The sequence below is a fragment of the Piliocolobus tephrosceles genome, chromosome 1 (genome assembly GCF_002776525.5).
Source record: "Piliocolobus tephrosceles isolate RC106 chromosome 1, ASM277652v3, whole genome shotgun sequence".
Taxonomy (NCBI): domain Eukaryota; kingdom Metazoa; phylum Chordata; class Mammalia; order Primates; family Cercopithecidae; genus Piliocolobus; species Piliocolobus tephrosceles.
This window is the reverse complement of record NC_045434.1, coordinates 181255450-181268528: the sequence shown is the minus strand read 5'-3', so window position 1 is coordinate 181268528 and position 13079 is coordinate 181255450. Positions and strand designations below refer to the sequence as shown.

Sequence of the window (13079 nt, the reverse complement as noted above, 5' to 3'; positions counted from 1 at the left end):
GCTAAAGTGCAGCACCTCCACTAGATTCCCGTATTTGGATTAGCATGTAGAGAGCAGACAGATCCAGTTTAACAACATATGAAGTCACAAGAGACAAATGTACTAATCCAGAATAGCAATATATTAATTTATAATAAAAATATAAAGTAGCTTGGGTCTCATGTTCTCTTGCTGCTGTCAATCTACATAGGAAGCTAAGGTATAATCTCAAACTGGCTTTCCCAGCCTGAAATCAGAGCAAGAGGAAGTCAAGTGGATTATTATGATGGCTAAAGGTATGATTAGCATCATAGTCATGACATACATACTGAATACTTCATTTTGCTTTTTAAATTTAAAAAGTAAAGCATGTATCTGTTTCAGTTTTATTTTAAGTCACAAATAAGCTGAAAGTAAAAAGCTTCTTGCCTTTTATAACCAAGTACTCTGGATTAGTTGGAAGCTTGGTAGTTACTACCCATCAGAGTTCACTTGGTCACAGGAGTTTAGCAGCTAAAAGGGATACTACTTGGCTTAGAAAAGGAGAAAAAGAGGCAGCAGACAGCTGGCACATGGGAATTACTTCAAAAAGGCAGAGATAGGTGAGCTGATGAATCTAAAATCATGTAGGAGACACAGGCACAGTAGTCACCTGCTACCTATTCCCAAGATCATTAAATTACATAGTATTACAGAGGTAAAAGTGCCCATTAGGGATCATGCAGTTCAGTCTCTCACATGTAAGAATGACTTGCTCAATGACGTAAACAAGTTTGCGGTCTGGTTGGGACTAGAACCCATTTTAGTGCTCTGAAATTACACCATACTTCTTTCCTATTTTTTATCAGGATTTGGAAGCCAAAATCCAGGGTCTCAAATGAAGCTTTGAAGAAGGGCCAAAGGAGAATGGGAAGAGTATCAGCGAGACAAGTGTAAAAACAATATGCCTCAGTGATACTGTTCCTGACAGGTGGCTCTACTAAAAGATCTCCATGGTCTCACTCTCTAGACTCAAATATTAACAGAGCCAAGTCATTTAATTATCTGAGCTTCAGTTTTCTCATAAATAAAATGTATCTGAAAATAATTATACCTTGTTCAGAGTTACCAGAAGATAAAATGAAAATCTGTGTGTAAAGGAACATTAAATAAACATTGGTTTTTCCTATTTGCCACGAGTAAGAAACATTATCTTAGTCCGAATTTTTAACATTTGCATACTAATGACCAGAAGGTAGGAAAGAAGGAGGAAATAGTATGATTAGAAAGAGAACAGGCTTACACAGAGAGAACAACTTGTTTTGTGAAATGAATTGAGTAACCACATTTTTTCCACATTGCATCACTTGCTCCTTAGCCAGGACACTGAGACTGCTGGCCAACCTCTGCTGTTATAGAAAGCACTTTTGTAGGACTTATTGAGGGTGTAAAGTGTGGGAGGAAACAGTTGTTAGAGGGAATAACCTAACTGCTGGAATGATGACTGAAGCACCTAGTCTGGAAATGTCACCTGGAAGGCCTCTCTGTACCTTCTGAGCCTGGTCCTCTGACCATCTTCTGTTGAAAATCTAAGGACTCCAGAGACACACAGAAGACAGGAAAACAGCAAACTTCTCTGGAAGCATCAGCCACAGAGTGAGTCATATTTCTTATCACCAAGGTTTGCTGCCAGAAAGGAATGCATATCCAGCAACCTGGACACAAAGACTGTCAACTCTGTTGGCTCTGGAGAACTACCTAACTGCTCTAGATTTATTAGTCAAAAGAACAGTGAATTCCCTGGGCATGAAAATGAGAAAATTAACCTATTAACTGAATAAAGCCCAGAGCACCAAGGCTTATCCTGTTTTAGCCTCAAGTAACAAAAATGACACTGCTATCAGTTCCAGCACACCTCTCTTCTTGCTGCTTCCATAGAGCTATTACCTCACAGTGCTTCCTCACAATGGATTTACCATACTGACCCCAGGGTACTTGTTTCTTGCATCACAGAGAGGAGTGGCACTTTCCTGAGCCAAGAAAAGTGTGTTTCCCTTTCATTCTGCTCCAGGATCTCTCCACCTCAGTGCGACTATCCTAATCCTAGCAACCTCATTTCTTCATTGTCCATAATTACCACTGTATAACTCATTCTCCACAGACCAGCTCAAGTTATTTTTTTTAGATAATAGCTTTATTGACATAAGTTACATACCACAAATTCACCCTACATTTTAGTGTTTTCTAAGATATTCACAGAGTTGTGCAAACATCACCCCTATCTAATTTTAAAACATTTTCATTATCCTCAAAAGAAACCCCAATAGCAGTCATTTCCCTTTTTCCCTCCCCCAGCCACTGGCAACCACAAATCTACTTCTGTCTATATGTTTTTGCCAGTTCTGGACATTTCATATAAATGTAATCATCAGTGATTATCTTTTGTGACTGGCTTTTTCATTTAGCATAATGTTATTAAGATACATCTATATTGTAGAATGTATTAGTACTTTATTCCTTTTTTATTGCCAATTAGTATTTTGTCCTATAGTTATACCACATTTTATTTATCCATTTAACAGATGATGAACATTTGGGTTGTTTTATCTTTTTGGCTACTATAAATAATGCTGCCATGAATGTTCATTACGTGTTTTTGTGTGGACATATGTTTTCTATTCTCTTGGGTATATATCTATGAGTGGAATTACTGGGTCACATGGTAACTCTTTAACATTTTAAGTAACATCCAAACTGTTTTCTAAAGTGGTTGTAGCATTTTCCAATCTCACCAGTAATGTTAGAGGGTTCCAGTTTTTCCACATCCTCAGCAACATTTGTTATTATCCGTCTTTTGCTTATAGCTGTATCCATGGGTGTGAAGTGGTATTTCACTGTGGCTTTGATTTGCCTTTCCCTAATGACAAATGATATTGAGCATCTTAAGTGCTTATTGGCTATTTGTGTATGTTATCTGGAGAAATATCTATCCAAATCCTTTGCTTATTTTTAAATTGGGTTGTCTTTTTTATTGAGTTATAAGTGTTCTTTTTATATTCTGGATACAAGTCCAAGTGATTTTTTTAAAGTAAATCAAATCTTGTTACTTCCCTGGCTTAGTACCTTCTAATGGTTCCCTAACATGTTTAGAATAAAATCCAATATTCCCACTCTGGTTTACAAAGTCCTACACGATTTGGCGCCTGCCTACTTCCCCAACATCATCTTGTACTGCCTGCTTTTGTTTGAGACAGAGTCTTTCTCTGTCGCCCGGGCTGCAGTGTATTGGTGCGATCTTGGCTCACTGCAACCTCTGCTTCTTGGGTTCAAGTGATTCTCCTGCCTCAGCCTCCTGAGTAGCTGAGATTACAGGCATGTACCACCACGCCCTGCTAATTTTTGTATTTTTAGTAGAGATAGGGCTTCACCATGTTGGCCAGGGTGGTCTCAAACTCCTGACTTAGGTGATCCACCTGCTTCAGCCTCCCAAAGTGCTGGGATTACAGATGTGAGCCACTGCACCCAGCCCCTTGTACCACTTTCTTGCTCAGGCAATGCATTCTAGCCAGAGCAGTCTGCTTTCTGCCCTTGGAACATAATAAACTCACTCACGTCTCAGCATCATTATATGAGTTGTTCCTTCTGCCTGGTTGGAAGTCTCTTTCCTTGGATGACTTCTTCTCATCATTCAGGTCTCAATTCAAGTATCAACTTTTCAGACAAATTTTCTTGAAAAGAAATTGTACCTAAACAAGCTTCCCCTCTACAAAGAACTTCTGTGAATGATAAATATGTTCATTGTTTTCACTGTGGTAATGGTTTCATGGATGTATACATATGTCAAAACTTTTCAAATTGTATACTTTAAATGCATGCCATTTATCTTATGTCAATTATATTTCAATAGAGCTATTAAACAAAAAAAAAACTCTTTACAATTATACCTTCACTATCACTATCCCATCATACTTTATTTCCTTAGGAGAAATTATTTTATTTCTGTCTATAACTAAAAAATACAAAAAAACTAGGCCGGGCGTGGTGGCTCAAGCCTGTAATCCCAGCACTTTGGGAGGCCGAGACGGGCGGATCACGAGGTCAGGAGATCGAGACCATCCTGGCTAACACGGTGAAACCCCGTCTCTACAAAAACAAAAAAAATTATCTATATGAAATTATCTTATTTCTTGATTTAAATGTTTACCATCTGTTTCAGCCAACTAGAATGGAAACGTCATGAGCACAGCAATGTTGTTCATTTTTGTCACTTGTGTATTCTCAGCTTGGCTTACAATTAGATGCTCAATAAATATTTGGCTAATTGAATGAATGAATTCAACACAGGTTTAGAAAAGAGATCCTCAGACAATAAGAAGGGGGACTTTTCATTCCCTTAGATTCACCAGTATTTTTTAGACTTAAGAGGATGAGATTATTATTATTATCTTTACTAAAAGCAGCTACCTCGAAATCTATTCTGGATCTTTTCCACTGTCATCATCTGTATCATTTTACTGTTCATTTAGTCTGTGGCACTATTCTAGTACTTTATATATACTCTCTCATTGGTAGTGGTTAGTTTTATAATAATAGTATTATAATAATGATAATATAGCATATTGTAATAATCATATAGTATGTTATAGTTATAATATAGAATATAATGGCAGCAGTAATACAATAAAAATTTGTTTAGCACTTGCTAGTCATCAGATGTAAGCATTTTACCCATGTAATCTCATTTATTCCTCAAAATAACTTCATGAAGTAGGTTTTTTACTTCATGATGTGGAATTTGTAGTTTAAGGAACTACACAACTGATAAAAGGCAGAGATGGACCTCAAACCCATGTCTATCTTACTTCAAAGCTTGTTCTTTTTATCATCCTGCTACAGTGCTTCTCAACTATTTTCACAATACAGTGTTACTCCAGCTCTTATCCAAAGCCCCTAAGGTCAGAGGAAGGTGTGTGCCTTGGGAATACTAGTACTCAAACTTTGAAATGGGTTAGGGACAAAAGTAAGAGAGATGAAAAGCTAGTTGCCTGAGAATAAACCAGGATATGTAGAGCAAGGAATGATTACTTTATCCCAAATGCCACATGCAGCTTCATTTGACACTTAATACTTACTGTTTCTAATTGCTCCCTGGTAGACCTGGGTTGTTACCTAAGCTGCTGGCCCTTTCTCCTCCCCTGCATACTGGTGAAGACATGATCATGACAGACTGGGTAATCTGCCTTATCATCTGGGTCATGATTTCAAGAGCATGTAGATGGGCCTTTACCTTTGGTGCCAGGAGGCTGTAGGTTGTCTCCAGTCAAGGAACACCAGCCCACAGGGAAGATGTCCCGGGAGTCGAAGCGGCACCAGTAGTCAAAGGCCCCTCGCCACCCATCAAAAGTGACAAGCACCTCTGAGCCCCGAACCTCCCCAATAGTGGCTGGGCAAATGAAATGAGGGTTCTTCCTGTCCACAGCTTCTAGCTTCATTCCCATTTTGAAGAAGTTGTGGGAAGGCGATGGTGGCTCCTAGATAAGAAACAGAAATATACACAACTAGACACAAAAAGAGGCCATTATGCCAATAGACTACTATCTCATTTGGATGATTAAAAAGTGACTGCTATATAAGATTTATAATGGATATATAGCCTTTCTTTTAAATTACAGTATTACTTTAAAGTATTTAAAATATTTAATTTAAAATATTTTATTTAAAAATTTAAAATATTTAAATATTTAAAGTATTACTTAATTAATCCTAACATTTTGACAACTTTGCTTCAGCTTTTTAAAAAAGGAAATAAAAGGTTGCAGATAAAGTTGAATCTCCCTTTGTGCCTTTCCCATATTCCATTCCCCCTCCACCTACCATGGAGGTAACAGCTACCCATGCATGTTTTATATTTTACTATATACGTACATATCCATTTGCCTACTTTTAAATTTTATATAAATTGTAGTATACTGCATATATCATTGTACAATTTGCTTATTTGTTCCACAGTATGCTTTTGAAATTTGCTCATGTTGATACATTTTAACTCGTAATAGTATTTCAAGTTCATTTTAACTCGTAATAGTATTTCATTGTATGTATATATCAAAATTTATTCATTCTCCTTTGGACATTTAAAGTTCTTCCCAATTGTTTACTAATTTTTTTATTTTTATTTTTCCTGAGATGGAGTCTCATTCTGTCACCCAGGCTGGAGTGCAGTGGTGTGATCTCCACTCACTGCAAGCTCTGCCTCTCGGGTTCACACCATTCTCCTGCCTCAGCTTCCCGAGTAGCTGGGACTACAGGTGCCCACCACCACACCTGGCTAATTTTCTTTTTTTGTATTTTTAGTAGAGACGGGGTTTCACCGTGTTAGCCAGGATGGTTTTGATCTCCTGACCTTGTGATCTACCCGTCTTGGCCTCCCAAAGTGCTGGGATTACAGGCGTGAGCCACAGCACCCAGCCCAATTGTTTACTATTTTAAAAGAGTTTTAACCAACATTCTTGCACTTCTTTGTACACATGTGGGAAGGTTTCTTTAGGTTATACATCTAGGTGTAGAATTCCTGGGTTATAGGGCAGATATATACATCTTCTGCTTTATCAAATATTGTTAATTTGTCCTCCAAAGGGGTTGTAACATTGTATACTTTCACCAGAAGTGTGGACAGTTCCTGGGTGCTATTTGTAATGCAGTTACATAGATCAAGTTTCAAAAACTGTGTTGTACATTCTATTCTGTTCCCTTAATCTTACTGCCTGATCCTGTAACAATAACATAGTCTTATTAAATGGATATCTGATAGGAAAAGTCCCCCTACTTTGTCATTCTTCAATATTGTTTTTGCTGTTCATTCTCCATCTTTCATATACATTTCAATTAGTTTTTCAAGTTCCATATACAAACCCTATTAGGATTCTGACTGGAATTACAATGAATTTATAGATGAATTTGGGTGGAAATAACCTTTATTATATACTATCAAGCCTTCCCATCCACAAACATGATAGTCTTTTCCATTTGCTAAGATTTCGTTCTTTCTTTTTTTGGAGAAAGGGTCTGGCTCTGTCACCCAGGCTGGAGTGCAGTGGTATAATCTTGGCTCACAGCAACCTCTGCCTCCCAGGGTCAAGTGATCCTCCTACCTCAGCCTCCCAAGTAGCTGGGATTACAGGCACATGCCACCACACTAGGCTAATTTTTGTAGTTTTTGTAGAGATGGGGTTTTACCATGTTGCCCAAGTTGGTCTCAAACTCCTGACCTCAAGTGATCCGTACACCTCGGCCTCCCAAAAAGTGCTGGGATTATAGGCATGAGCCACCGTGCCTGGCCAAGATTTCTTTAATGCAGATTTCTTCAACATACATTTAAAAATTTCCTCTATAAATATCTCATGCTTTTTCACTAACTTTTTTTCTAGGCAAATTACAATTCCATTGCTATCATAAGTGGCATTTAAAAAATTTATTTTCAAATCATTCAAATTTAACTGTTACTTTAAATGCAAATACAGTGATTTTTAAAAATTGACCAACTTATTCAATACTGATTATTAGCTTATGCTGACTGACATACAAATTCTTGTGTGCTTGATTGTTACAAATTCTTTGTGTGCTTGACTGTTAAGAGATAAATCTTAAAATATTCCTCAGTGATTTATGGATTTTCCAATTTCACTTTTGTCAAATTTTACTCTATTATACTTTGAGATTACATTTTCTAGGAGCATGTACATTTATGACTGTTTTGTCTGCCTGAAGAACTATACTTTATCATTAGATAGTGACCTCTTTAATGTGTTTTTTTTTTTATTTTTAGAAACAGGGTCTTGCTGTGTCACCCAGGCTGGAGTGCAATGGTGCAAACACAGCTCCCTGCAGCCTCTGCAGCCTCAACCTTGTGAGCTTAAGCGATTCTTCCACCTCAGCCTCCCAAGTAGCAGAGACTACAGGCACATGCCACCACTCGCAGCTAATTTTTACATTTTTTCTAGAGATGGGGTCTTGCTACGTGTGGCCCAGAATGGTCTCAAATTCCTGGACTCAATGCTTTTAGCATCATTTAGACTTTTAGTATCAAAGTCTTGTGTGATTTCCGTATAGTTTATACCAGCTTTATTTTGATAAAAGTTCATCTGACACATCTTTCATATTCTTTTTTTAAAAAATTAAAAAATTTGTTTTCCATCATCCCCATTCTCTGTAGATATTCTTTTGCTTTCAACATTGTTGTCATTATTTTTAGTGTCTCTTATACATAGCATATAGCTAGATTTTTAAAAATCTGATCTATGTATGCTTATAATGAGCTTAAGCTCATTTCTTGTGATAATTAACATATCTGAATTTATTACAACTATCTTATTGTCTATGTTTTTATTTAATTTCAATTTCCAAAGTTCTTTTTTTCTCCTTTTCAATCAACTGAGTTTTCTTCTATTTTCCCCCTCCACTGATCCAGAAATTAAACATTCTACTTGGAGTCTTGGCAGATCCCTTTAAGATTTTAACTGCATAGCTGGCATAGCAAAATCTAAAACTCATCTTTATTTCTAGTCCCAAAGAATACAATAACTACTCCTGAGTTACACAGGTGCTAGGTAATTCAGAAGCAGGATGCTCTTAGTGTTGAGACTTAACTAGCAGCATAGGCAAATCTAATTCAATACACTTTACAGTAACTTTTACCCCATTAGAAAATTCAACAGATAGACTCATTGCCTCACTTCTTGAGAAGCAAGAACAAAAACAGGTTTTGGGTCCCTGTTCTGCCACTTACTAGCCACGTGATCTTGAGCAAGCTCCCAATTCAAAAGTATTTGTTTCCTTAACTTTTAAATGGAAATACTAATTCTTAGTTCATAAAGTTAGCTGTGGGTATTACATGAGATAGTATATATAAATTCCCAAACATATTGTAGACAGCAAAAATAGTCTCCTTCTTTTCTCTGTTTAGAACATGAACTCTACAGAACTCCAAGATCTATAATAAGAATAGCTCCTTCATATTTGTATTACATTTCATATATTCTACTAATAATACATTTTAACTTCTTAACAACCCCGACAGGTAGACAGAGATTACTGGCAGCTGGGACCATATAATCTAATATATGGGACCTTATAGTCTAATATATTCCTCTGGGGATAATTGCTGCTTCATAAGCTACTAAAAAATCCTTCTGAACTAATTTCTGAGAAGGCATCTTTAGGCCATAAGTAAATGTGGACATCAATGGCTCAATATTTAACCTTAAGCAGCTGGGAGCTGGTGATATATGAGGGTTAGCGTACCTTGTGGAAAATCCTGATGGGAGCCATCTCTGCTCCATTTAACGTCTTCAAAAGGAACATGGGCCAAGAAGATGCATTCAGCCGAAATCCTGCAGCAAGCATAATGGGCAACAGATTTAAAATGTTTCAAAAATGAATGGTGATATCAAGTTCCGCCTTTACAATCCAGCTACTCCTATGCTGTGATAGTTACAGAATCACAGACTGTTAAGAAAGGACTTAAGGGTTAAAAAGAAGAAACACCTCATTAGACAGATGAAGAAAATGAGGCACATAAGAGAGAACGTAACTTGTCCAAGGTAATGCTGTAAATAGTGGGACAGAGTCTCCAAACCAAGTTTCCTGACTAAGACAAGTATTACAGAACACACAACATAATACCTAGAAAACTTTCCTTGAAAAATCCAAAAATGATGTGATAGGATTAACGAATACTTAGAGATGATCTGGACAGTAGAGTATGAAAGGGGATCTAATAATCTCTTAAGAAGAAACCAAACATGTCAACTGATAAACCCAATATATAAGTAAATAATTTTGGTTCCTCTCAGTATAAACTAACTCACTACTTCTCTATCACTTTCTGTCTTGCACACATACACACACTGAGTACAAAATACTTTTTGAAGTTCATTGTTTACTTAAACAACTAAGGACCAAGGAATGACATTGGAGAGGATCGTCCTATCCAAAAGTCTTCATTTTGCATTAAGAGTAAAAAGAAGCTCTTTAAGAGCATCAAATTCCCCTAGACCAAGAGTGTATATGTGTCTATGTCCCAAGTTAGGCCAGTTGTCTTCTGACATGAGATTGACATGGGAGAAGAAAATCTTTCTTTGTCTGAGAACATGCTCATAAGGATGTTCGCGGTTTGGGCACTGCTACATGGAGAACAGAACTGAGAATAAAGCCAAAGTTAAGGCATGGAATGGAGAGACATAACAGTGTTTAAAACCCTGTACTCAGACACTCAACACCACATAAATCCTTGGACTTCTCGGTTATATAAGTTAATAATTCCTGCCTCCTCCTTTTTTCTCTCTCTAACCTGGTTTGAGCTGGGTTTTTAACTGCTATTCTTCTTTTGACTGTGGTTTTAAAAAATTAAATCCCTCCAGAAATTCAGGCGTGGTGTGTATGTGGGAAAACAACTCTCCTTAGGTCAGGGAGGGCTGAAGCAAGCCAAACCCAGAGCAGCTTTGCCATGAGTGGTTTGGTACACCTACGGATAAGGTAAAGCAAGGCACTACTGTTTTAGAGAAGTGGTTTGTACACCTTGGTATAGGGAGGCCTGCACAATTAGAAAATTCAGGTTTCATGCCTATAGTTATCAATGAGTAGAGTGCCTAGCCATGTAATTCCCAATTCCATTTTTGAGGTGGGGTTACTGAGGGGTTTCTATCTCATCTGAAGCTTAAGGAGCTAAAAAATCCTCTCAGTTCTGGAAATCATTACAATATTATCATAATAGTTAATATATATTGAATGCCTACCATGTAGTAAACATTTTATATGTCATTTCTTACTCAATATTTGAAATAATAACATGGGCAGGCACTATTATTATCCTTACTCTATAGATGATATAAAATGAAAACTCAGAGAAGCAGCTTGTCTAGGATCATGCTAGTAAATGGTGGAGACAGATTTCAATATATGGTGGTTGGATAACAAAGTATGTGGTTCTTTACTAGGTTTCACTACCAGCAGGATCCTTCAAGAGTACAGTGACAAAGCAGAATATTATGAACCCAAGACATTGCTAAGATATCTTATTCCTCAACCCATTAGGTGATGTGGGACTCTATCCCTTCAAATTCAAGTATATCCGTAATTTATCTCAATATTCTTGGGCAATCATAGATAGTAGATAATTTTAACATTGAAAGGGACCTCAGAGGCCATGAAGTACAAAGATCTTACATTGCAGATGACAAAACTGCCAAGTCAAGAGGCTACGAAACCTGTTCATGGTCACACAAGCCAATCTCATAGTGTCAGGCTGGAACCCCAAGACTTCTTATTTGGTTCTCTTTTATTACACTATGTTTATTACACTATCTGTTTTATTACATTACGTTGCCTCCAAAAGTTAACGTTTATTGTACACATATCATGAGCCAGCTCCTTGTGCTAAGCATTTGCAGTGGATCACTACTACTATTTCGAATCAGATACTAGAAGAGTAGCACTGTTTCTGGGGCCAGACTGTCTGAGTTTAAATTCAGCCCTGCTGCTTGCCAGGTATATAATTTTTGGAAAATTACAAAACCTCTCTCTAGCTTCAGTTTCCTCAACAACAGCGTGGGATAAGAATCAATGGGCTGGCCAGGCGTGGTGGCTCAAGCCTGTAATCCCAGCACTTTGGGAGGCCGAGACGGGCAGATCACGAGGTCAGGAGATCGAGACCATCCTGGCTAACACTGTGAAACCCCGTCTCTACTAAAAAATACAAAAAACTAGCCGGGCGAGGTGGCGGGCGCCTGTAGTCCCAGCTACTCGGGAGGCTGAGGCAGGAGAATGGCGTAAACCCGGGAGGCGGAGCTTGCAGTGAGCTGAGATCCGGCCACTGCACTCCAGCCCGGGCAACAGAGCAAGACTCCGTCTCAAAAAAAAAAAAAAAAGAATCAATGGGCTGTTCTAAGGATTAAATAAGCTAATACACACAAAGGACTTAAAACACTGCCTGGCATATAGGCAGGAGTTAAATACTGGCTATTATTTTTATAACTATAGATGAAAAAACTGAGGCTTAGAGAAATTAAGTAAAATATCCAAAGTGAGTAAGTTAGTAAATGGCAGAGTCAGCATATGAACCCAACTACTTTGTCTCCAGAGCTTTCATAACTAATCATCACGTTAATATCTTCAAATATTTTATCACTCAGTCCTACCACACTGTCTCTAGGTAAGAAGAGTTGGAGTCATAAACTTGTGAAAGAGAGAAAATAAGGAAGATAATTTGAGGCTATATTCAAATTAGGCAATGACCTAGGGTGTCTATAAGGAAAAGGACAGGTGGGTAAGAGGAAATCCTAACCTCTAAATGTAGAGTACCTCAGTGATCAGTCATTGCTTCTGTCTTCTTCTTGGCCCCCACTTTCTTCCTGTTAAATGATGACTGTCAATTTATATATCTAGCCCAAACCTCTGCTCTGGGTTTCATGTTCACATATCCAACTACCTCAGTCTATAACTCTACTTGGATGTCTAAGAAATCATAAAATGAGTAAGTATAAGATAGTACTCTTGATTCTACTATTCCCTCCAAACTTGTTCTTTCCTCCAGTTATCCCATCTCAGTTTAATAGGTGGCACCCCCTACTAAACCCAGGTGCTCAGACCAAAAAGACCAGAAGTAATCCTTGATTTTTCCCTTTCTATAACCCACCAAACCCAATTAATCAGCAAGTCTTGATGGCTTTCCTGCTTAATATATGCTAGATCAACCCACATTTCACCATCTCTACTGCTATATTACCCTATCTAAGCCAGAGTCAAACCTTGCCTAGACAACTGCAACAGCCTTCTAACTGGACCTCAGGCCTCTACTTTTGCAGTCAGAATAATATGTTTAGTTTTTAAAAATATAAATCAGGTCACATTACCTTATGCTTAAATTTCACAACACAAAACAGATCTAAACTCTTTATTATTCATGTTTACAAGGCTTACATGATCTGGACCTTGCTTACTCCTCATTATTCATCTCTTACCACTCCCTTGCACCCCCCTTCATTAGTCTTTCTGTTCTCAAATATACCAAGCTGTTTCCCTCTGCCTCAAACACCTTTTAATCAACTCTTTACAGTTAGTTATTT

The 13079-nt window shown here is 37.7% G+C and overlaps 1 protein-coding gene across 23 annotated transcripts in view; it reads right to left on the bottom strand.

The window, feature by feature from the left end:
• The window catches only part of SCMH1 (Scm polycomb group protein homolog 1), a 232510-nt gene that overhangs the window by 109023 nt on the left and 110408 nt on the right, over positions 1-13079 (bottom strand). For all 23 annotated transcript variants that reach the window (XR_002733497.1, XM_023221305.2, XM_023221302.2 and 20 more), the window contains 2 exons: positions 9259-9347; positions 5246-5489 (listed from right to left, as the gene is read on the bottom strand). Coding sequence is in view for 22 of the 23 variants with exons in the window: in XM_023221305.2 (XP_023077073.1) it covers positions 5246-5489; positions 9259-9347 (333 nt within the window). In the remaining variant the exon portion in view is untranslated. The remainder of the gene's footprint in view (positions 1-5245; positions 5490-9258; positions 9348-13079) is intronic.